Here is a 20,551-nt window from a genome sequence, read left to right as displayed (position 1 = left end):
AGAGATAGAGATAACCTATTTGGCCATATCTTGGGTGAGACATGAAAGTCAATTTTTTTTTTTTTATAACTCTGGTATCTGGGCAGCCACATTCCCAACTATCACCCCGAAAGGAGTCCAGCGCCCCAACGAAAGGGATGTTAAATCCGTTGTAGCCAAGACTCGAATCCGGGTGGCGGACAGTACAGCTGTATCTCCTTTACCACCAAGCTACAAGCGCTTGGTTAATTATTTTGCGTTTTTTTTGTCAACTATTCATTGCTTTTTACTTCTCATTGCCCCTTATATGTACTGAACTAGTAAACTATATGAACAGATTTACATCTGCTTCAAATAACCTCTCCACTGATTTAATTTTCTAAGTATCCCATTATATTAAAGAAAATATGTTTCAATCGTTTGAATGAAATATATTTACGATTAATTAGATTTTGACATGTATTATTGTTAATTTACATTATGATATATATGAAAATATAATAATGTACACAATTTAATTTATTAATTATTTAGATCTTGAAAATATAAACTAACAAAACTAATTGCTTATGAAAAAGAAACTATATAATAAAAGAAATTCAGGCAAAAGAAAAAAAAATGATATAATAAAAAATAAACCTTCAAAATCTATATAAATTTATATTGTATGAATCAGAAAAGAATAATATTTATATGCACTTTCTTTGATTACATAATATTAACTTTGCAATAGTTAATGGGACAAGTTAGATGTCCATGAAACTCAATAAAATACAGTTAGGACAACTTTCAGTTCGATTTACAAAAATGAATATATGGTTATCGGTGACTGTCCAACACAAGTGTTTTTAAAAAAAAAGTGTTTAAAAAAAAGGTTATTGGTGACTATTTATAGGTGTACACATCCCGAATAATAAATTTATTTAAACTTATAAGTATTACACTAAAAAGATGGAGTCGTTATCAAGGAAGCATTCAGAAACATGGTTTTATGAATGTGATCTTGATTAGTTTCTCTACGCTGTCTTGTTTGCTCGTGTATAACAAGTTTATGTAATATTATCACAAGATCATAGCTTGTTTAGGATAAGATGAGCACCAAACTGTGGATGAATAGTGATGACTGTGTAAGGTGCATGCACATAAGAAGGAGAAAGTTCGAAGGAGAATCTCTGTACAATCAAAGCCAGAGCCATCTTTGCCTCCAAGAGAGCAAAATTCTGACCGATGCAAATCCTCGGTCCCCATCCAAAAGGCAAGAAGCAAACCTGGTTGTTTGTTGCCTTTGAGACCCCATCTTTGAACCTCTCGGGCTTGAACTCTGCTGCATCATCGCCCCAAAGCTTAGTGTCACGATGGATAAGCAGAACAGGTATATTGACTTGAACACCGGCTGGTATTGCCATATCGCCTAGTTTGATCTCTTTGTGGATCGCTCGGTTCATCTGGATGACTGGAGGGTAAAGCCTAAGGACCTCATAAAGAAGCATCGTCATCTGTAGGACTCGTTCAACAAAATCATCAAAATGCTATAAAATTAGAGTAGTTTGCACATATAACATTTTCAAACTTCTTAGTGTTTTTAGCATTTTTTCAGGTGGCTCATAAGTAACTAAATAAAATGTAAGAATCTGATGTAGAGGAAACTATAATAATGAAAAGACCTACTTTAGTCTTGAAATCCAATAAAAGAAAACATCAACTTGAAAAAAAAAATTGTTTTGTTTGTTTGGTTTAATACTTACAACTTTGAGTTGCTTAATGCCTTCAAGATCGGGGTCTCTATCACCAAAAACTTGCATCACTTCCTCTCGCACGCAAGCTTGCCAGTCTTGGTGTTGGCTTAACAAAACCATGGTCCAAGTCAAAAGCACTGAAGTGGTCTCTTGTCCCGCAAAATAAAACAACTTGCAATCTTCAATAATTTCTTCGGTGGTCAGTCCATTTCCTTTAGTTTCACCTGAATTTGATACAAGAAGTAGATCCAACAAATCGTCACTTGGGGTTTCTCCAGCTTTTCTAGCCTCGTCTCTTTTGCTAATGATCCCTTTTAGTATAACTTGGATTTCTCTAACTATTGTCTTTATCCTTGTAGCATTCCTTGTTGGGATATGCCTACGCCAAGAAAAAAATGAAATGTGAAATTCAATTCTGCATTGACAAAAGTTTGAGTTAGTATATACAAGCCATGAAACATTATCCTCATTTTCTATTGATTTTGAATAAACATTTGTCAATTTATTAGGAATTTCTTGTTAAACAATTACTAATCAAGATAATGGAAGCCACAACCTATGGCAAAAAAATGAAGGAAAAGCTTAATAAATGAAAACCAAAATTCACAATACAAGCAATGAATTAAAAAACTCCCTCAAAAACTCCCTCAAAAGTGAGATTTCCAAGATTGATTTAGTTTAATAGGAATTTAATATTGAAAATAAATAACTATTAATAAAGATAATGAAAGCCACAACCTATGGCAAATAGAGCATTGAAATTCATATAAACATAAGAAGATTGTATATTGTGTTAGAAAACAAATCAGTCATGCTAGTATTAGACCAAAACAAGTCAAGTTTCTTACCGATATCCAGGGATGTAATTCTTTCCAAGAGCTTGCATGATGAGCTTTGCTAGTTCCTCTTGTAGTATGAATATCCTCTGTCCTTCTTTATAGCTGCTACCGAAAGCGGTACGAGAAATCACATCCCCGGTTAGATTCACAATCCATGGCCAAACATCAACCTCACAAGAGGACCCTTTATCTGAAACTAACTTTTCCCACTCGCACACAACCTCGCGGCAACATTGATGAAACGTAGGGACCATATTCTATATATACAGGCACATAATTTAGAATATGATCAACTCATTAGTCAAAAGAAATTTAACTTGGATCTGACATATTAGAAAAGAGAATCTAGCAACCTTGATCTTCTCAAAGTGGAATGCCGGGTTGATGATCCTCCGGTGTTTAGCCCATTTATCTCCATCAGCATTAGCGAGTCCATCAGTTATCAACGCAAGCAAAGGAAACGTGTGAGTCTTGGGGAAATCATAAACTTTGTTATACACTTCTTTGATCAGTTGTGGATTCATTATTGTGATGGATGGTACGGGTCCTAACCATGTGAAAAAGGTATTTCCTGTTGCAGCCACATACATATATCAGGACAATGTTACTTATAAAATAAAAAAATCTATAATCCAAACCAAGAAAAACATATCTACCGTAAGTATTGAGCATTTGAAAGGAGTAAGGCATGACAAGTGAAATGAGATCATCCGTTGGTTTCATTGGTCTCGATCTTGCTTCCTTCAACATGCTAAAAGTTCTTCTCACATCTCCGACAAGAGGCGTGTAACGAGTGCCGACAAGACCTTGTTTTCTCAGGTAACTCTCTAGCATCTTAGGCTTAACCCAAACCCACTCCACAATTTTCCATATCCACCACAATACAACAACCATAGCCAATGATGTAAGTAATGTCTCCATTTTCTAATGTTATTGGTGTATTAAGAGTTTGATAATGCTGATGAAGAAATGCAGGTGGTCACATGTCTTTAATATTTATAGAATTTGTGTGTTCGGACAAGTATTTTTCTTGTAACCGTCGAAGTTTTTGCCTTTACTTGGAACTTCACGACCTCTGGCCACATCTGTCTTCCATGCCTTAAGTCTTTTTTTTTTTTACAATATAACTTCTTGCCATAATTGTTATTTCATTTGTTTCACAAAAATATATTTTTTTACTTGATCACACATATTAAGAACACATTAATTTTGTATAAATAATACATTTTTCTATGATTATTAGTTTTAAATAAAGTTAAACTGATAGTGTTTTAATAAGTTCATTTTTTAAATAACATTTTTATCATTAAATAATAAAAATTATAGAAAACAAAAAAAACTATCTTTGTGAAACAAGTATTTTCCAAAAATATTTATCTTTGTGGAAGATGAGTAGTATACTCCCTCTGCTTCAAAATACTACAGGTTTTAAGATTTTCACACTTATTAATAAAACATAATACTCCCTCTGTTCCTAAATAATCTATGTTTTAGAATTTTCACACTTATTAAGAAAACACTTAAAATTTTGATAATAAATGTATGATTTTCTGTGTTTAGCCATTTCCTATAATTTTTAACCAATCAAAATTCAGTAAACACAATTAATGTTTTTGAAGTTTACAGTTTGCCATTATTACATACATTGAAAATATAAAATATGGATCTTTTAGAAACAAAATATTTTTCTAAAACATGGATCATTTAGGAACGGAGGGAGTAGAACATAGTTATTAATGCATAGTTTTTTATAATTTTATATTTCCTATATTTCTAAACCAAAAAAACTTTAAGAAATGAAATTAATGTTTTTGAAGTTTACAATTTTTTATTATTAATTAACAAAAATGCATTGGAAATATAAAAAATACATATTTTTGAAACAGTTTTTTTTTCTAGAATATGTATACTTTTGAAATGGATGGAGTATATATTATTATTAACTAGGGGTATTCCGGCGCTACGCGCCGGGTTTCGACGTTATTTTCTCTTTTGAATTCAATTAGTTTCATTTTTCATCTGTTAGTTGTTATCCAGTCGAGTTAGAATTAGTAGTTCTTGCTAATTAAGAATTGAGAGTCGTGACTAATAATGGATTTTATGAGTACATGTTAGTGAAAATGCAAAAACAAAAATTAACTTATGGGGGAAATGTATTTTTTTGGTTTACGTATGTATAAAGAATTTTATTTATTTTTTGAATTTTATGGGTTTATCCTAAACGGAAAGTTGATGGCAGGAGGTACATGACGGAGTAATAATTAATTTCAAAAGTAAAGCAAACAATAAATTAAAGATTTTTAAATATTCATGATAGAAAAAATGTAAAATCAGCTTTGTCTTTAAAAATCAAAGTAACCAATGACATTTTTTTTATTTATGAACAATGTAATCGACAAATTTCTCAACTCTTATGAAGTAGTAACAATTCTTGCATAGATGATTTATGTTTTGGAGGTCGCAACTTTTTGGGGGTTCGAGTCTAGCCATATTTTTTAGATATACGCCCTCCAGCTGAATAGGAAGAGACTGAGTGTTTTTTTTTAATTTTTCTCCAGCAACGATCGGATGTAGGTAGTGTGCGTTTCCAGTCTAGGGTATCTAGGAACTTTTTTTTCTTCTTGATTTTTCATGTGCACAAAAGTAATAAACCACAAAGATAATTTGCATTTGCAGAATTGCGTAGGTGATTGAGTGCCTCGTCTGATCTTTAATACCAAAACGACAAAAAATGCTATTGTTCTCCGAACGAAAAAGTAAGGAAACTCAGTTACTATTGTTTGGTTCAATTTAATGATGATAGACTTACATTTATTTTAGAGTGACCAGTAGTTAGTCAACTGTTTTTTGGCATTATTAATCTTTCTATTCATTTGACAACCATATCTACCGGCTTAAATGTAAGAATGTTACAAAGAGACCATAAAACTTACTGGCCCAAATATTTAAGGATGTTCTTCTTCTATTGAGGAAAATGTAATATGATATAGGAATATAAAATGTAATATGATATAGGATTAGTGATGTGCAAGTGCAATGAGTATGCCAGAAAGTATGTTAAGAAAAACATGATATTAGCTTTTTATAAATAGCCTTTCGTTAAGTGTGAGTAGCTCGATCGGTATATGTTCTCAAAATTTGATCATCTTCTCGTAATGAAAATCATGTCTCAACCTTTCCGTCACTCTTCAAAGTTGAAAACTATGTCTTTATTAACTGATCTTGATTCAAATTACATGAAAGAAAAACATAGTAGACACAATAGTGGACCTTACTGGATCTAAACCAAACTTGGAACATTGGAGCACATAAGTGGGTAGTAGTAACAGCCTTCCCTTAGCTCCACTTATTCTTGTAGCATCCTTCCTCTCCAATTATGCAAGCTGCGTTGCTTACGCTCTCTTTTATACTATGTGTTTTCCTTTTCTATCTCTAAAAGTGAAAGCATCATTATTCATTAAAATATATATATGTTTGCATATCTTAAAGTAAAAGTATCATTACCATATTCTTCTGCCACTTTTTCTATCATTTGTTAGAGCTATTATTGCTCGTACAGAACAATCAGTCTCACATCTCGTTCTTAATTTCTGATTTGTACTCATAAATTTCTGATTTGTTTTTTCGTAGCTTGACTTCCCAGTTTTTAACACATCCCTATAATTTATCGCTATGTCCGGTTTGTTTCCCGAGTTGGACACCCTTCGTTTTCCAATTATGTTTTAATTTTTCGCTGGTTTCCTCAATGTATTGTCACTGACAATTTGTCAGTTTCTATTATCTTGGGTTTAATGATTATTAATGAAAACAAAAACTGGCAGAGTTAATGTTTAAAATTTTTGGTGAGTTACGTTGATGAAATGTTAAAAACAATATCGCTAATTGACACTCTTAACTTCTATTTTATGAATTTTTCTTATATGTTATTGAAAATTATGCAATTATAATTACCCAAACCTTGCAAGTATAAACCACCCTCTCAAACAGACAGTAATAATCTTACGATAGTTTAACTTTTATCTATACATTTATTAATGAATTTTAAATGAATAAGTTAAAAATAAAAGCAATAAATATAAAACGTAAGAGATAACATGAAAAACTCTTTCAAGTGAGCTTCAGAGGGGCATGTATACGTCTCAGGTTAAGCTTTGGACATATTTATGTTTTTTATATCCATGTTTTATGCATTAATAAAACATAATGTAACATTTTCTTTGTAAATACTAATAAGATTAATGTATTAGATTGTCAAGAAAATAATATAATAACACTTCCAAAGATTTGAAAAAATATTTCTTAAGAAAATACATACATCTGTTTGGTAGGACTTGGGGAATGTACCAAAGGTAGCAACTCAGTGTTGTGATTAACTTTATAACTGAATGTTAAAGCTAGGAATGTGACTTCAGATTCCTTAGGTTCACCTGCCAAAAAAAAAAACAATCGGTGACTTTGAGATATGAAAGAAAAATGGAGCTCCGGTGAGGATGATGTCTGGTTCAACATTATATCAATCTCTTCTATGGGCTCATACAGTTTTGATTGATTTTTGGAGGCCATGTTCTGCAGAACTCAACCAATAACGATCATTGGAGGCAGATAAATGAAACTATATATCAGCAGGGAAAGTTATAAGTACCTTTCCAGTCAAGAGTTTACTGGGAAATTCAACAGAGTTTTCAAGCAGTAAGACTTTCTTTCTTTAGTAGCTTCTTCGGCTCCATAGAATAAGAGTGTCTCTCATTCACGGCATCCTAGAAAAAAAGTTTATAAATCCTTTTATAATGAGTTTGTCACTACAACTAAGCATCTGAGACATACTTGAATTCTGACATGTTGATCATTGAGTGCTGCTTTAAGCACACGAATTGCAGTAGGGCTGTTCAAACCAACATAATTATACATTAGAAACTTAAGGAAAAAAAATATGGAAGAACCTGAAAGTTAAAGTACGGTAATTGTTTATATGGCTACCAAATCAATGTAAAACACATTATCAAGGGACTCAAGGAAAAGAACACAAATCAAAAATATTGACAATCTACTTCTTGGAACGCAGGGAACCTTCCGCAAATTTGGGGTTAACGACTGTAGAAGCTTATCACATAGATACATACCTTTTCATCAAGAAGCATCATGTCCGCGACCATGAGCTCACCCTCTTTTCACATCAAGCGCCTCAAGAAACATAGAAGACATGTAACAACCGTCTGGTTACATGCATGTTTCTTAAATTCATCAATAGAAATCTTTTGTTTTATAGCATATGTATTTAAAGCCCACTGAAACGTAAATGGTTGATCTAATACGTCAGAAGAATACAAACGGTAGCCGCTGCCGGAGGCGTCGAGATCCGAGGAGATACGGAGGTGGACCAGCACTATTGGGTCTTATGAATTAAACATGATTCAATGCACTTGGCCCAATACACAAAACACAGTGAAAACAATAAACTTGCCGATAGTTTTTTTTAAGAAGTGGACAGGTGGCACAAAATGCCCTATGCATAGAGATGATGTGGCAGTAGGAGGTGAGAGAAAACTCCCCTTTATATATATAGATATAGATAGATAGATTATACTTGAAACACGAAACTAAATATTTATTACTTAGTTAATGCACTTTCTCTCTACATATCTAAAGAGATTAAAGGAAATGTAAGAAAACTATTAAAAATCATTTTCCAACATTAATGCATTAAAAACATGATCTTTTCAATTAATGCATTACTAGTAATAAGGCTGAAATTGAAATATTGTCTACAAATTTGCATTAAAAATGTAAAGTAACACTTTTGTAAAACAAAATTATAATGTTAAAACGACACTCTTTAATTTATAAGACGGAAGGAATACCGTTCAGTCAAATTCATCTATAAACTATCTATTTGGTCAATAATTTATTTTGTGGTCAAGATTTTCTTGTAAACAGGTAACACATTTCCTGAATATATACTAATTTGATAAAAGTAATATTAGAACAAGAAAATATAGTAAGAACAAAAAAATATACCAAGATTTCTTGTAAACTGTTTACAAAAAACTGTTGACCACATAATAATTGTTTGACCAAATAAATATCTGAAGTACAAGATATACACCAAATAAATAACTGAAGCATGTAATCCTACTATATAAAAGGGACTAAATCCCTTCTTTCTAAGCTCTGCCACATGGACAAAATATTGTGAACCAATCAAGATGACAGGTCATCCGGACTAGGCTTGAGTTAAAAAAAAAACTATTTTCGGAGCCCATTCGACCCATCTCGAAGTCCATTCCCGAGCCACTCTCTCATAAGCATAATCCCGTGTTCTAAACATCCCATGTTAAATTTTTTAAAACACTCATATCTTAGAAATAATTTAGAAAATATCTTTATATAAATGTTTTTTCTTGAATAATATTTAATTATAATTTTTTGAATCCTTTTAACTTTTATAATAAAAATATTGTTTTCACATAGAAACAAAATATATAAGAATTATCTTATTTTTAAAATTTTTGATAATTTTATTATATTATTTTATAATAAATTATTTAATATTAATATAACATATAAATTTTATATGATTAAAATAAAATTCGTTTTTAATTATATATAAAATTCATTAAGGGTAATGTTTTAATTAACACATTAGCGAATCAGTTAGAAATTAAAAATAAATCAATAACCTATCTAAAAGTCTAAAACCTAATAAAATATGTCAAAGAAGAAAAACTAACTAAATTTTAATATAAAATAGAAATTTAATATTACTAAAATAAAATTCAGTTTTAATATATATATATATATAATATTAATTAAGGGTATTTTTTAAATTAATAAATTAGTGACTTAGCTAAAAATAAATAATAAATCAATGATTTAGCTAAAACCTAATAAAAACATGTCAAATAAGCAAATTTACTAAAATTATGGATAATATAAAATATGATTGATTCTTTAATACAAAATTAAAATAAGAGTTTTGTTAAATAAAATATAAGTTTGCCATATCGGTGTTACAAAAAAAACAATAATTAATAGTATCGTAGGAATTATGTCTTTCCCATTAGCGAATAAAATTGAAGCAACAAGCTCAACGTATAGACGAGATTATGGAAATTGATATGGAAGTTGAGGTAACAGACACAACTGTTCCTCCGCAAAGAAACGCTCCTGCTAGACATCCTGAATAAATGAAAAAGACATATCTGGACTTGGCTTTGTGTTAATGGATGGTGACTTTCCAATGCTGTTTAGAGCAAGGGCCGATATACACGCACCAAATCACCACTGCAAGCGGAAGCAGAAGGTTTGCTATGGGCAATGCAAGTGATACTGAAGTTTGGACGCAGAGAGATGGTCTTTCAATCGGCTGTGAACAACTGGTTATACTCATTCAAAAGGAGGAAGATTGGCCTACGTTGGACTCGGAGCTCGACGAAATACAGGCTGTATCCAAAGAATTTTCTGAACTTTCTATTTCTTATATTCCTAGATCTTTAAAATTTCGTACGAATAGCCTAGCAAAAGGTGTCCGATCACGCGCATTTCGATCAGCTTTTGTAAACCCTTTTGTACCAAGTTGGCTAGCCCCACAAGCTAGCATGAGGGTGCCACAAAAGAGAATAAAGTTGAAAGTAAAACTAAATATCCCAATGAACAAATTTATTAAAAGTCCATATTTATGTGGATGTTTATATGGGACAAACAATTTTTTTTAGACAATTATACAATATAGTCACGAAAATCAATCCTAAAATATATAATTTAAAAAAACCATTTAAACAAACAATCAAAATTTTCAATATAACACCAAATAAGAATATAAAAACCAACTATATTCTCTTCATGTATAATGTGTTGTGGTAAGATTCAAAAATATTAACTTACTTTACAGTAAGGGAAAATTAGACTTTTAATTCCAATTTACAGTAAAAACATAACATTTTATAAAACTAAACAATTGACATAATAGTATAAAAATATGAAAAAAAAAATCAAAATACTATCCGCGCGTAGCGCGGACAAGGACCTAGTATGAATAACAGAAAGAAAATCTGTTTGTGGAATCTTATATTTTTTTAATTTCAATATCTGAATAGACCTGGGGGCATAAGTATTTTGGTTTATTGTTCGCGAACGACTTTGATTTTGATAAGTTTTTGCCGGGACGACAGTGTCACTGTTCGTGATCACTTTGAATGACTTCTTATTGGCTAGAGAGTGAATAGAAAATATTCTGTCGTGTATTTTTCTCTGCAGAAGGTGGTCACTTGTCTCGAGATGTCATGAGGAATAGTCCAGACTTATCCACAATAGTCTTGTCTTTTTATTTGGATTCAATCAGGCAACATGAGTTTTATCAAGTCTTTGTTTTAGATTCCGATGTAAACAGATTAAATAGGAGAAACAAAATTCAGGCAAATACTCTTCATTTGTTCTCAGATTTATGTTAGTAAACTTGTGAATGAATATTACAAATCCTAAGATCCTTTTAAGTACTCAATAATTTTTTTTAACTAAAGATTTTGGATAAATGTTTTTTGCTATTTCATATTCATTGATATTTGTTCTTCAATAATGATACACTAATGCGAGTGTGACAGATTATGGAGATGCTCTGAACGTAAAGTACGATAAAGTATGCATACATCCATGTTACCATTGAGTAAGTTCTGGCCCCTAACACTAGCGCTTCTGATATTATTTCCGAAAAGCCAATAAGGGAGAATCACACTTTCATAGTGATTCATAGGCATCTTATAACGGAGAAAGGCCCCTCTAACCCTATCTTCAGCTTTTGTCCTACTCTCTTGTAAGTATCTGCTTCTGGATACATCACATGATAAACTCTAAATTTTTTTTACTTTTTAGTACTAATGGAGGATTTTGGAGTCAATGCAAACTTGGATCTCTGGTTTGCTTCTACGAACCATCATGTACACGGTGAAACTATATTCTTTTTTGTGACGCCATAAAAATTAGATTCAAAGACGTGTTTCATGCAATGGAGAGCGACTGAAATCTCTGTCCTTTTGATACAAACTAGACAACTAAAGAACGAAACCAGAATATGTAGCATTCCTCGGGCACATCTCTTTGTCTAGGACATAGGCAAAGGAATTGGTCGTCTAGGACATTACAATTCTGTACGATAATTTAGCTGTATGTATGACATTATGGAAAATACTGACACAAATAATTGATGAATATATACTAGTAGAAACTAGGGTCAACTTTCCTAGGGTTAAGTTAGAATGGAGATGGAACTAGACGGTTTTCTCTTGGAATCGATGAGTATCACGGTAGAGTTGAAAATGGCTTCCTTCAGGACTAATAATGCAGCCACATGGACAACGACCATTGAGTCTTGAATAAAGAAGATTGTGCAGACAAGTATGAGCTGTTTGATGTGTGAAAAAAAAAAACATCAACCCGAAGAGTTGAATGGTTCACATGCATAACCGCCACGATTTAACTTTCTCAACATTTAAACTTTTTGCCATTATCTTTGAACCAACAAAACTTTAGAAAGTGATGCAAAACCTGAATATTTTAATCATACCTAGATAATAAAAGTTCAAAAGATGCAAACGTAAGAATTTCATGAGACATACTCCAAATGGTGTTTTTGTTCAGACTGAGCAAGAAACCTAAGCTGATCTGGTTGAAAAAGGACAAAGACAATCATGCAAAGAATGGTTTTACATGAAAAGGTTGGGCTTTGAGGCCTTGTAAGTAGTCTTGAGCTTCCTGGTCGGTGGCCTGACCTTCCTGAAAACAAGAGGGAACTTGATCTTGGAGTTATGGAACTGCTTGGTGCTCTCTCTCTTGCACAGACTCGCAGGGACAGTAGCGGTCTTGATGATCTGAATGCAAGGGAACCTCACTCTATGGCGAGAAGCCATCTCAGTGTACATCTGCTCCACCGCACCATTCAGAGTGGTGTCACGGAACTCCTTGTACATGTTGTGGTACCCAGTTCTGCTCTGGTAACGCAGCCAGATACCGTAGTTCTTGATCTTCGTGGGGCTCTTCTCGAAGATCTACAAGAGTAGAAACCACAAAAATCATAAACAGACTGAACATACAAAAGAAAGGGTATGTAAGACAATTAAATTACCTCATTGATGGCAAGCATTTGTCCGTTGCTCTTCTTAACCTTCTTCAGCTTCCTCAGGAAGTACCTAGAGACAACCAAATGAACTTAGGATCAGTGAATTAACTTATGAACTGCAATTAACAGAGGGCATTGCATTGACTCACCAGAACTTGGACTTGGCTCGGACTTCATTACTAGCCCATAGCTTCATCCTGTAGATCTTAGGCTGCACATCTTTCTCTGTAGGGAGGGCTCTCCCAACCACTTGGTACTGGTGAAACTGCTCAAAGAATCAATCCTTTGTAAAAAACATAAAGACCACATTTTTCATACTGATCAACCATAGAGATCAAACCAAAGGATCAAAGAAACAAAATTTGATGGAATCAATCCATAGTAAGACATAAAGATCACATTTTGAACAAGGAACAAACATAAAGATCAAACCTTTCTCAACGAATAAGAACTAGTTCATCCCTATGATACATTCTCCTGTTCGAATCCAGTTTATAGCTATCCAAATCACAATCATAACTACCGAGTACACTCTAGAATCAACGAACAACTACCAAAACTCAGAATCACTCTACGGTAGGGAGAACAAACTTACCCGGAAAGCACCCATTTCAAGGGAGAGATCAAGCTCCAAGGAAATGAGCTCGAAGGAAACAGAGAGGAGAGAAAGAGCTGAAAGGTGGCGGTGATGAGAAACTATAAGCGAGAGCGCTGCTCTAGGCCCAACCCTAGGCCGTTTCTGTGGGCTTTTGTTTTTCGACTTGGGCCTTAAAGAACGTTCCATAGGACAAACGTAAGGCTCTATTAGTTGATGACAAGAGTATTTCATCTTTATTTAATTTTTTTATTATACACAGGTCCTCCAAAGAATTCCTAGGCCCAAAAGACTAATCTGTATCGCTGCAGCCCGAATGTGAAATCTACAGTGACCTAGAATCGAACTCAGGTGGTTAATACTCACAGCAGTGATCATCTTTATTTTATTAATATTATTACTTTTCTCTTAACTTAATACTACATTAAATTTTAAATATAAGAAATTAAACTATTCAAAACAAATGTCAGTACATTTTTCTTAACACTTTTAAAGCTTTTGATTTAAAACAACATCCATTTTTCTATCTTTTTCTGGTTTTTATTGTTTTCTTATAACCGATCATGTGAGAGATTCCGTTAATAATGTTTTAAATTACCCATATATTAAATCACATATATATATTATTTCAGTAGAAACACTTTAATATGGCTTTTAGGAGACAGTATTTTTTTTTCTGAATGCTCTGTAATCGTCAAACAGTTTACATTGAGCTCTTTAAGTAAAAAACACACATGTACAATCTTCTTATGCACCAGTATCTCCCGAACCGGTCCGTACCGGATTTGGAGCACTACATTTCACTTTACTACCAGACCCCGGATCCTCTTATAGCTCCAAAAACGATGAAACCCGTGGCAATAACAGCCTGTTGGTCAGAATTAATTTAGTCTCATCAGGACAATTAAAAAAAAGTGTATTGGTAAAATAAGAGATAAATAATATGGAAACTCACTCCAATTGTACAAGCTATATATCCTGGTTTCTCACGCGGATTTCTAGAGCATAGTAAAAGGAAGAAGCCAATGTACCAGGGGATAGCACCGAAGAAGAAACCAAGGATGAATCTTTCAAGAAACAAAACAAAAAAAAACATATATAAATGTGGGTTTGTGTTTGCTTGACAATAGTGTAAACGATCAGAAGAGAAGGTATAATGATGGACTAGACTTACAATAACCAACCAATGCCTATACCACAACAAGGAAGACGACGTTGCTCTTCTGTTAGCCCATTTACAGCATAACCTAGAGAAACACAAGAACGAGCATTAGATTAGACCAGCCAAGTGTGCGTGGTGGCGATAATTGCACAACCCTTTTTGAGAAACTAGACTATTGGGAAGAGAATTTTGACAGAAAAGAGACTTTTTTTTTGTTGAACACAGACAGAAAAGAGACTATATGTCTCATTTTCTAGTAAATACTGGTCCCCATTGTTTTTTTTTTTTGCATTTGTTGAGATTTAGAGTGTATTTTAAATTTATATGAATCCAACATCTTAAATATTCTAAGTAAAGTTCATTTTGAATTTGCACTATTCTTTCAGTATGAAAAACAGTTTTTAACACCTAGTTATCAACTCATCTCCTATTCTTAAGTACATATTGATGTCTCTCAAATGTCTAAAAAGTAGACTACCACGAAGAAGTACGGTGCAAAAGAGGCAATAGGTAGATTATCTTTTAATTACTTGATCAGGTTCGGACACAATAAAACAATTACTGGATCAGGTTTTGAATAAAATAATGGTACTAAGAAATAGAATAAATAATCTAAAGAATATTCAATAGAATATATAAGAAAACAAAAAATTTAGTCCCCACAAAAACATGAAATCAAACAGCTGATCTGATACTTTAACATTTTGTCCATATAATGAGAAAATAAGAAACTTACCGGAGACGTAGGGCTGAGCCGGCTGTGGATAACCAGCGGGCGGCTGCTGTGGATAGTTGGAGGCGCCATGAAACGGAGGAGGCTGCACTGATCTGTTTTTGTCATCTTCGCTGCTCGTCATCTCTATCTCTCTCAGATCAGTGAACAATTTGTTTGATCTGATGAGACGGTGAACCCAACGATTTCAATCTTTTCATTTAAAGGTTTTGAATTTAGGTGGTGCACGTCTCACGTGGCTGTTTCTAGGGTTGGTTTGACCTCAACCACATTCTCCTATAACTTGAACTTGCGTAATCCAAGGAGAAAAGATTTGCTTCCTATAAATATAAGTTTAACTTGCTATAAATATCTTTTTCAATTAAAGAAAAAAAATACGTAAATATTTGGCAAAAAAAAGAACGTAAATAAATATGTTGCATGTAATTCCTTATATTTATAAGAAATTGATTGAAATCATGCGGCATTAGCATGACATATACTACTAATACATACATGAACGTACGTCTGAGGTTAAATTCATAGATACTACTCTGTGTTTCATATTAATTGTCACTTTATTTTATTTTTGTTACATAAAAATTGGTCGTTCTACAATTGCAATGCCATTTATACTTAGTTTTATCTCAATATTAATTATAAAATACATTGATTTTATAAAAAAAATTATTTATCTAAAATGCTATTGATTGAATAGATAACATTAATAAAAAAATTCATAAACGCATTTCAATCAGTTTCTTAATAAGTACTCCCTCCATTTTTTAATATAAGTCGTTTTACAGGTATGCACGTAGATTAAGAAAACCATTAATTTCTTATATTTTCTAAACAAAAATATCATTAATTATTTACTTAACCACAATTCAACCAATAGAAAAATAGAAGATATATTACCATTGGTCGTACAACATTAATTATTAATAAATTTTACATAGAAAAATGAAAACGACATATAATTTGGAACAAAAAAATTTGTCTAAAACGACCTATATTAAAAAACGGAGGGAGTATAAAAAATGTGTAATTGACATTTTTTGTGAAACAGATGGAATATGAAACAGCTAGCCTTTGGCCTTTGTCATATGAATTCAGTACATAAGTACATCATTATTCCCTATTTGTCTTTTCTGCGCACTCCTAGGCTCAAGCCGGAAACCTAGGAATCACGCAATTTCCCGAAACAGAAGCAACAACCCTCGTTTACTTCAACTTTCAGATGACGAATCACGGAAGGACCGAAAAATGTATTGAAGAAGTTAATAGGCTTATGTCCTTTACTGCCTTGGTAAGTAATTATATGAAAACAGACAGATAGAACGAGGGTATCTGCAACATTTCAGGTTTTCGTAGAGAAAACGTTTATTCAAAGCTCATAACTTTCAGTAGTGTGTTCGGCACAGACCAGCAGAGGCACTAACTAAATTTTGATTTTCTATAAGTTAATTAGTACAAAATTTTGATTTTCTTTAAGTAATTTACTTCAACTATATGAAAATACTTCCGGTTAACTCGAAATTTATGATAGTCCTCTCGGGTAAAAATTGTTTTTAGATCCATTACTGCAGACGAGATGCCCTTCCTTGGACTAAACGTTCTACCAGAATTAGATATCTATTAATGTCCATACTTTCATATTATTATGATATTGTCCGATTTATACTTCAGCATTTATGGATTTGCTTAGAAAGTGTTTCCCCCCAAGAAGTCTACTGCACTTTGAGGGAGAGAGAAAACGAAATATTTAAACAAGTCATGTGACTGACCAACTAATATGATTTGATTATATTCTAAATTAAATGATCGTCTGACATTTTTTCCTCCCACTCTTTCCCAACAATAAGCACAGACTAGATATTAACCCGCACATCCGTGCGGATATATTTATATTTTTAAATTAATATTTAAAATATAAAATATGTTATAAAGATATATATCTAATATCAATTTTATGTTAATTTTTATTTTGAAAATTTATATTTGTTGAAATTTGTTTGATGATATTGTACAAATCATATATTAATGAAGTATTTTTGTTTATTTATTTAAAATGCAAGATCAATATTAATAGTTCAATTTTAAACATTAGTTTTATATGTATTAATAAAAAAAATTATTAGCTTCTTTGTTTAGAAATTTTTATTCTCGAAATATTTTTATATGAATAAATTAAATTATTTTTGTTATATTTTAAAATATTATTTTATTTAATATTTTATATTTCAGTTTAATGTTTTTATTTTTACTAAACATATCAACATAAAATGTTACAACCAATAAAATATTTTTTATTTTGTTTTATTTAAAAATTTATTTTGATAATTTAAAAGAATTGGACTATACTTTTTAATTTTAAAATTAGTTACTGGAATATATAAAATATGGTCTATATTAAATATAAGAAGCTGTCAAATGATGATTACCTAATGACAATATATTTATCTTTTTTAGAAATGTTATTGTTTAGATATATATTGTTTTTGTTAGAAGAATATCATATATGAATAATTTTAGGATGTTTATTTAAATTTCTAATGAATGGTCTAACATAGACTTGTATATGATAGATAAAAAATAGGACTCTATTTTAATAGAGTAGATGTTTATCAAAATATAATAACAGAAGATAGTAGTTGTATATCGTTAATTCATCGATGATATCTAAGTACTCCACTGAAACGTGTGCGCGGACGCAAACTTCTAGGGCTTATACTTACTATATGACAGAGTCAACTGAAACGGAAACCAAACATTACAACGAGTATCACTAAAGATTATCCCGACTATATCTTTTGGACAATACCAATATGGAATCAACAGGATTGAGTTTTGGTCCTAAAAATCTGCCTAACGTTAACAGAGTCCTTCTCCCTCTCAAGACCAACGTCTCTCTCTTTCCTAGCCGTTGGCTTCACAATCACACTCTTTCCCTGAAACCGGAAAAATACCACTTGGTTTGCGTTAGGGCTACTCAGAGTAATGATGATCTTGAGAGAACTCGTCCCTTGGTACACTTTTCTCCCACTCTTTGGGGAGATCACTTCCTTTCTGTTCCCCTCAATGTCGATGTAAGTGGATATATAGATGGATAAAATCTCACATGATGACACTATGTGGTTCAAGATTGTTGGTTCAGATAACATTATTACTTATAAAAATGCATCTAAGCTTTGTAGGAATTTGATAATTTATCGAGAGAGATTGAAGTGACGATGAAGCCAAAAGTGAGAGATATGCTCATGTCTTTCAAAAATAGGGACAGTGAAAGGATCCGTCTCATCCATTTGCTAGTGAAACTTGGAATCGCATATCATTTCGAGACTGAGATTGATGAGATTCTTAACAAAGCTTTTGGAAAAATTGATGGCATAATAGCCCAACAAGATGATTTGGAAACAATCTCCACCATGTTTGAGGTTTTCAGACTACGCGGTTACTACATGTCTTGCGGTGAGAACATCAGCTAACATGAGTCACGTAAATATACACACATATCTAATCTCGCTTTCGGTTTCATTGTAGATGCATTCAGTAGATTTCAAGGTGAGGATGGAAATTTTAAGGAAAGTCTAGCCGAGGACATTAGGGGGATGCTGCAGTTGTACCAAGCGGCACATCTCGGGACACCATCTGAAGATATAATGGACGAGGCACTGAGATTCACTCGGCATCACTTGGAGTCGTTGACAGGTAATCACGCAGCAAGTGTTAGTCCCCATCTCTCTACGCATATAAAAAACGCATTGTGTAGAGCTCGATATCATAACTTGGAGATGTTAGCCACAAGAGAATATATATCTTTTTACGATCAAGAAGAAGCTCACAACGAGACGCTGCTCAAGTTTGCTAAGCTCAACTTCAACTATTGTCAGCTACATTACATCCAAGAGCTAAAAGATCTGACCAAGTACGCTGTGGTAATAAATTCTTGAGCCTCAATATTTGTCAGTCTTGCTTTATTTGCATATTTTATTTTTATTGCAGATGGTGGAAAGATATAGATCTTTCATCTAAGCTACCTTACATCAGGGACAGAATTGTAGAGGTCTTTTTCGGGTCAGTGGCAATGTATTTCGAGCCACGGTATTCACTTGGGAGAATTATAGTCGCTAAACTAACAGCGGTGGCGACTGTTTTTAATGATACATGTGATGCATATGGCACCCTTCCTGAAGTTACAAGTCTTGTGGATGCTTTCCAGAGGTTTTATCTTTAATTCGCATTCTATTAATTCCCATATATAAATTTAAGAGTAGGTACATTGACATGCATTTTTATTGTCCAGATGGGATCTTGGGGGCACTGAAAAGCTACCAAGCTATGTAAGAATCGTTTTTGGAAGTGTGTTTGAGACTTTAGAAGAGATTGAACAAGAAATGAGGCCAGGAGGAAGATCAGAAATTGTGCAAGTAGTTGTAGATGAGGTAAGTCCTAAGAATTGTTGCTGTCAAGTTTATTTGTTGAGGTTAAAAAAAAACATAATGATTTGCATATAGATGAAGAAGTTGGCGAGAGCGTACTTGGCCCTCTCGAAATGGTCACGTGAAAGTCACGTGCCAACCTTTGAAGAGTACATGGAGATTGGCATGAGGACGTCAATGGATCAATATGCTGCCTATAGCTTTATCGCGATGGAAGATTATGATGAGACACAAATCTGCGAATGGTACAATTCCAAACCCAAAATGATGGAAGCTTTGAACGGTGTTTTTCGTATTGTGAACGACATATCCACCTATGAGGTAATACATTCAAAATCATGAAAACAAGTTTTTGTATTACAATTTACAAGTGAGCTTAGCAAGTGTAATGATGGATGGACAGCGAGAGATGAAGAGAGGAGAAGTGGCTACAGGTCTGAATTGTTACATGAAGCAACATGAAGTTACCAAAGAAGAAGCTATTGAAGAATTAAACAAGATTGCTACTAATTATTACAAATTAATAATGGAGGAGTTTTTGACAACAACCGCTGTGCCACGCCCGGTTCTGGTGCGTTGCCTCAATGTTTCGCGACCCGTTGATATTATCTACAAGGAGAGTGATAAATTCACAAATCCTGGGGAGCTCAAAGACGCCATCAAATCTTTGTTCATTCATCCAATTCCACTTTAATACGGTGAGAACCTCTTCAAAATAAAATACTCAAAACAAAAACATCCATCGTTCTATGTCACTCATCCAGCGGTCCAGCGAATCTTCACTAGTGACGTCTCTGAAAGCCTCGTGTATCACGATTCATCTATCCTTTGTTTTGTTAGTCGTATATATCTTGGACTTTTTTTTTATCATTTTCTAGCTTTTACTTATGTGAAATATTTTGTAATGGGACGTAGGCTTTTCGTTTTGTTGTCTTTTTAATTTGACTGAGCGGCACGGCTTGTTGTTCGTCATTTGTT

The 20,551-nt window shown here is 32.9% G+C and overlaps 4 protein-coding genes across 4 annotated transcripts; 1 reads left to right on the top strand and 3 right to left on the bottom strand.

The window, feature by feature from the left end:
• Positions 1 to 52: 52 nt before the first annotated feature.
• Positions 53 to 8,952, bottom strand: LOC103859585 (cytochrome P450 72A15). The gene is made up of 5 exons (XM_033286416.1): positions 3,211 to 8,952; positions 2,908 to 3,125; positions 2,564 to 2,811; positions 1,725 to 2,094; positions 53 to 1,508 (listed from the first exon to the last, which is right to left on the bottom strand). Exons 1-5 carry the CDS (start codon positions 3,473 to 3,475, stop codon positions 1,050 to 1,052), a joined length of 1,560 nt encoding a protein of 519 aa, XP_033142307.1. The 5' UTR covers positions 3,476 to 8,952; the 3' UTR covers positions 53 to 1,049.
• Positions 8,953 to 12,071: 3,119 nt separating this feature from the next.
• Positions 12,072 to 13,506, bottom strand: LOC103859582 (60S ribosomal protein L18a-2). The gene is made up of 4 exons (XM_009137142.3): positions 13,258 to 13,506; positions 12,812 to 12,927; positions 12,669 to 12,732; positions 12,072 to 12,591 (listed from the first exon to the last, which is right to left on the bottom strand). Exons 1-4 carry the CDS (start codon positions 13,489 to 13,491, stop codon positions 12,250 to 12,252), a joined length of 756 nt encoding a protein of 251 aa, XP_009135390.2. The 5' UTR covers positions 13,492 to 13,506; the 3' UTR covers positions 12,072 to 12,249.
• A 333-nt stretch (positions 13,507 to 13,839) lies between these two features.
• On the bottom strand, positions 13,840 to 15,350 carry LOC103859581 (60S ribosomal protein L18a-like protein). Its single transcript, XM_009137141.3, has 4 exons — positions 15,156 to 15,350; positions 14,432 to 14,504; positions 14,213 to 14,324; positions 13,840 to 14,125 (listed from the first exon to the last, which is right to left on the bottom strand). The coding sequence occupies exons 1-4, from the start codon at positions 15,274 to 15,276 to the stop codon at positions 14,066 to 14,068; spliced, it is 366 nt and encodes a 121-aa protein (XP_009135389.1). The 5' UTR covers positions 15,277 to 15,350; the 3' UTR covers positions 13,840 to 14,065.
• Positions 15,351 to 15,593: 243 nt separating this feature from the next.
• Positions 15,594 to 20,319, top strand: LOC103859580 (terpenoid synthase 17). Its single transcript, XM_009137140.2, has 8 exons — positions 15,594 to 15,900; positions 16,164 to 18,220; positions 18,329 to 18,602; positions 18,675 to 19,059; positions 19,137 to 19,355; positions 19,438 to 19,576; positions 19,649 to 19,894; positions 19,977 to 20,319. Exons 2-8 carry the CDS (start codon positions 17,960 to 17,962, stop codon positions 20,265 to 20,267), a joined length of 1,815 nt encoding a protein of 604 aa, XP_009135388.1. The 5' UTR covers positions 15,594 to 15,900; positions 16,164 to 17,959; the 3' UTR covers positions 20,268 to 20,319.
• Positions 20,320 to 20,551: the final 232 nt, after the last annotated feature.

The sequence above is a fragment of the Brassica rapa genome, chromosome A03 (genome assembly GCF_000309985.2).
Source record: "Brassica rapa cultivar Chiifu-401-42 chromosome A03, CAAS_Brap_v3.01, whole genome shotgun sequence".
NCBI classification, from domain to species: Eukaryota; Viridiplantae; Streptophyta; class Magnoliopsida; order Brassicales; family Brassicaceae; genus Brassica; species Brassica rapa.
Note: the sequence above shows the minus strand (reverse complement) of the source record. Positions and strands in the feature narration are given on the sequence as shown.

Coding starts and splice junctions, on each gene's coding strand:
- LOC103859585 (XM_033286416.1), bottom strand. CDS start 3,475: ATGGAGACATTACTTACATCATTGGCTATGGTTGTTGTATTGTGGTGG. Junction 3,126..3,210: donor TCAAATGCTCAATACTTACG/GTAGATATGTTT, acceptor TGGCTGCAACAG/GAAATACCTTTTTCACATGG. Junction 2,095..2,563: donor AATTACATCCCTGGATATCG/GTAAGAAACTTG, acceptor TTCTTGGCGTAG/GCATATCCCAACAAGGAATG.
- LOC103859582 (XM_009137142.3), bottom strand. CDS start 13,491: ATGAAATACTCTTGTCATCAACTAATAGAGCCTTACGTTTGTCCTATG. Junction 12,928..13,257: donor TTGAAATGGGTGCTTTCCGG/GTAAGTTTGTTC, acceptor TTCTTTGAGCAG/TTTCACCAGTACCAAGTGGT. Junction 12,592..12,668: donor AAATGCTTGCCATCAATGAG/GTAATTTAATTG, acceptor CTACTCTTGTAG/ATCTTCGAGAAGAGCCCCAC.
- LOC103859581 (XM_009137141.3), bottom strand. CDS start 15,276: ATGACGAGCAGCGAAGATGACAAAAACAGATCAGTGCAGCCTCCTCCG. Junction 14,325..14,431: donor ATAGGCATTGGTTGGTTATT/GTAAGTCTAGTC, acceptor GTTTCTTGAAAG/ATTCATCCTTGGTTTCTTCT. Junction 14,126..14,212: donor ATATAGCTTGTACAATTGGA/GTGAGTTTCCAT, acceptor TCTGACCAACAG/GCTGTTATTGCCACGGGTTT.
- LOC103859580 (XM_009137140.2), top strand. CDS start 17,960: ATGGAATCAACAGGATTGAGTTTTGGTCCTAAAAATCTGCCTAACGTT. Junction 19,356..19,437: donor CTTGTGGATGCTTTCCAGAG/GTTTTATCTTTA, acceptor TTTATTGTCCAG/ATGGGATCTTGGGGGCACTG. Junction 19,577..19,648: donor TGCAAGTAGTTGTAGATGAG/GTAAGTCCTAAG, acceptor ATTTGCATATAG/ATGAAGAAGTTGGCGAGAGC.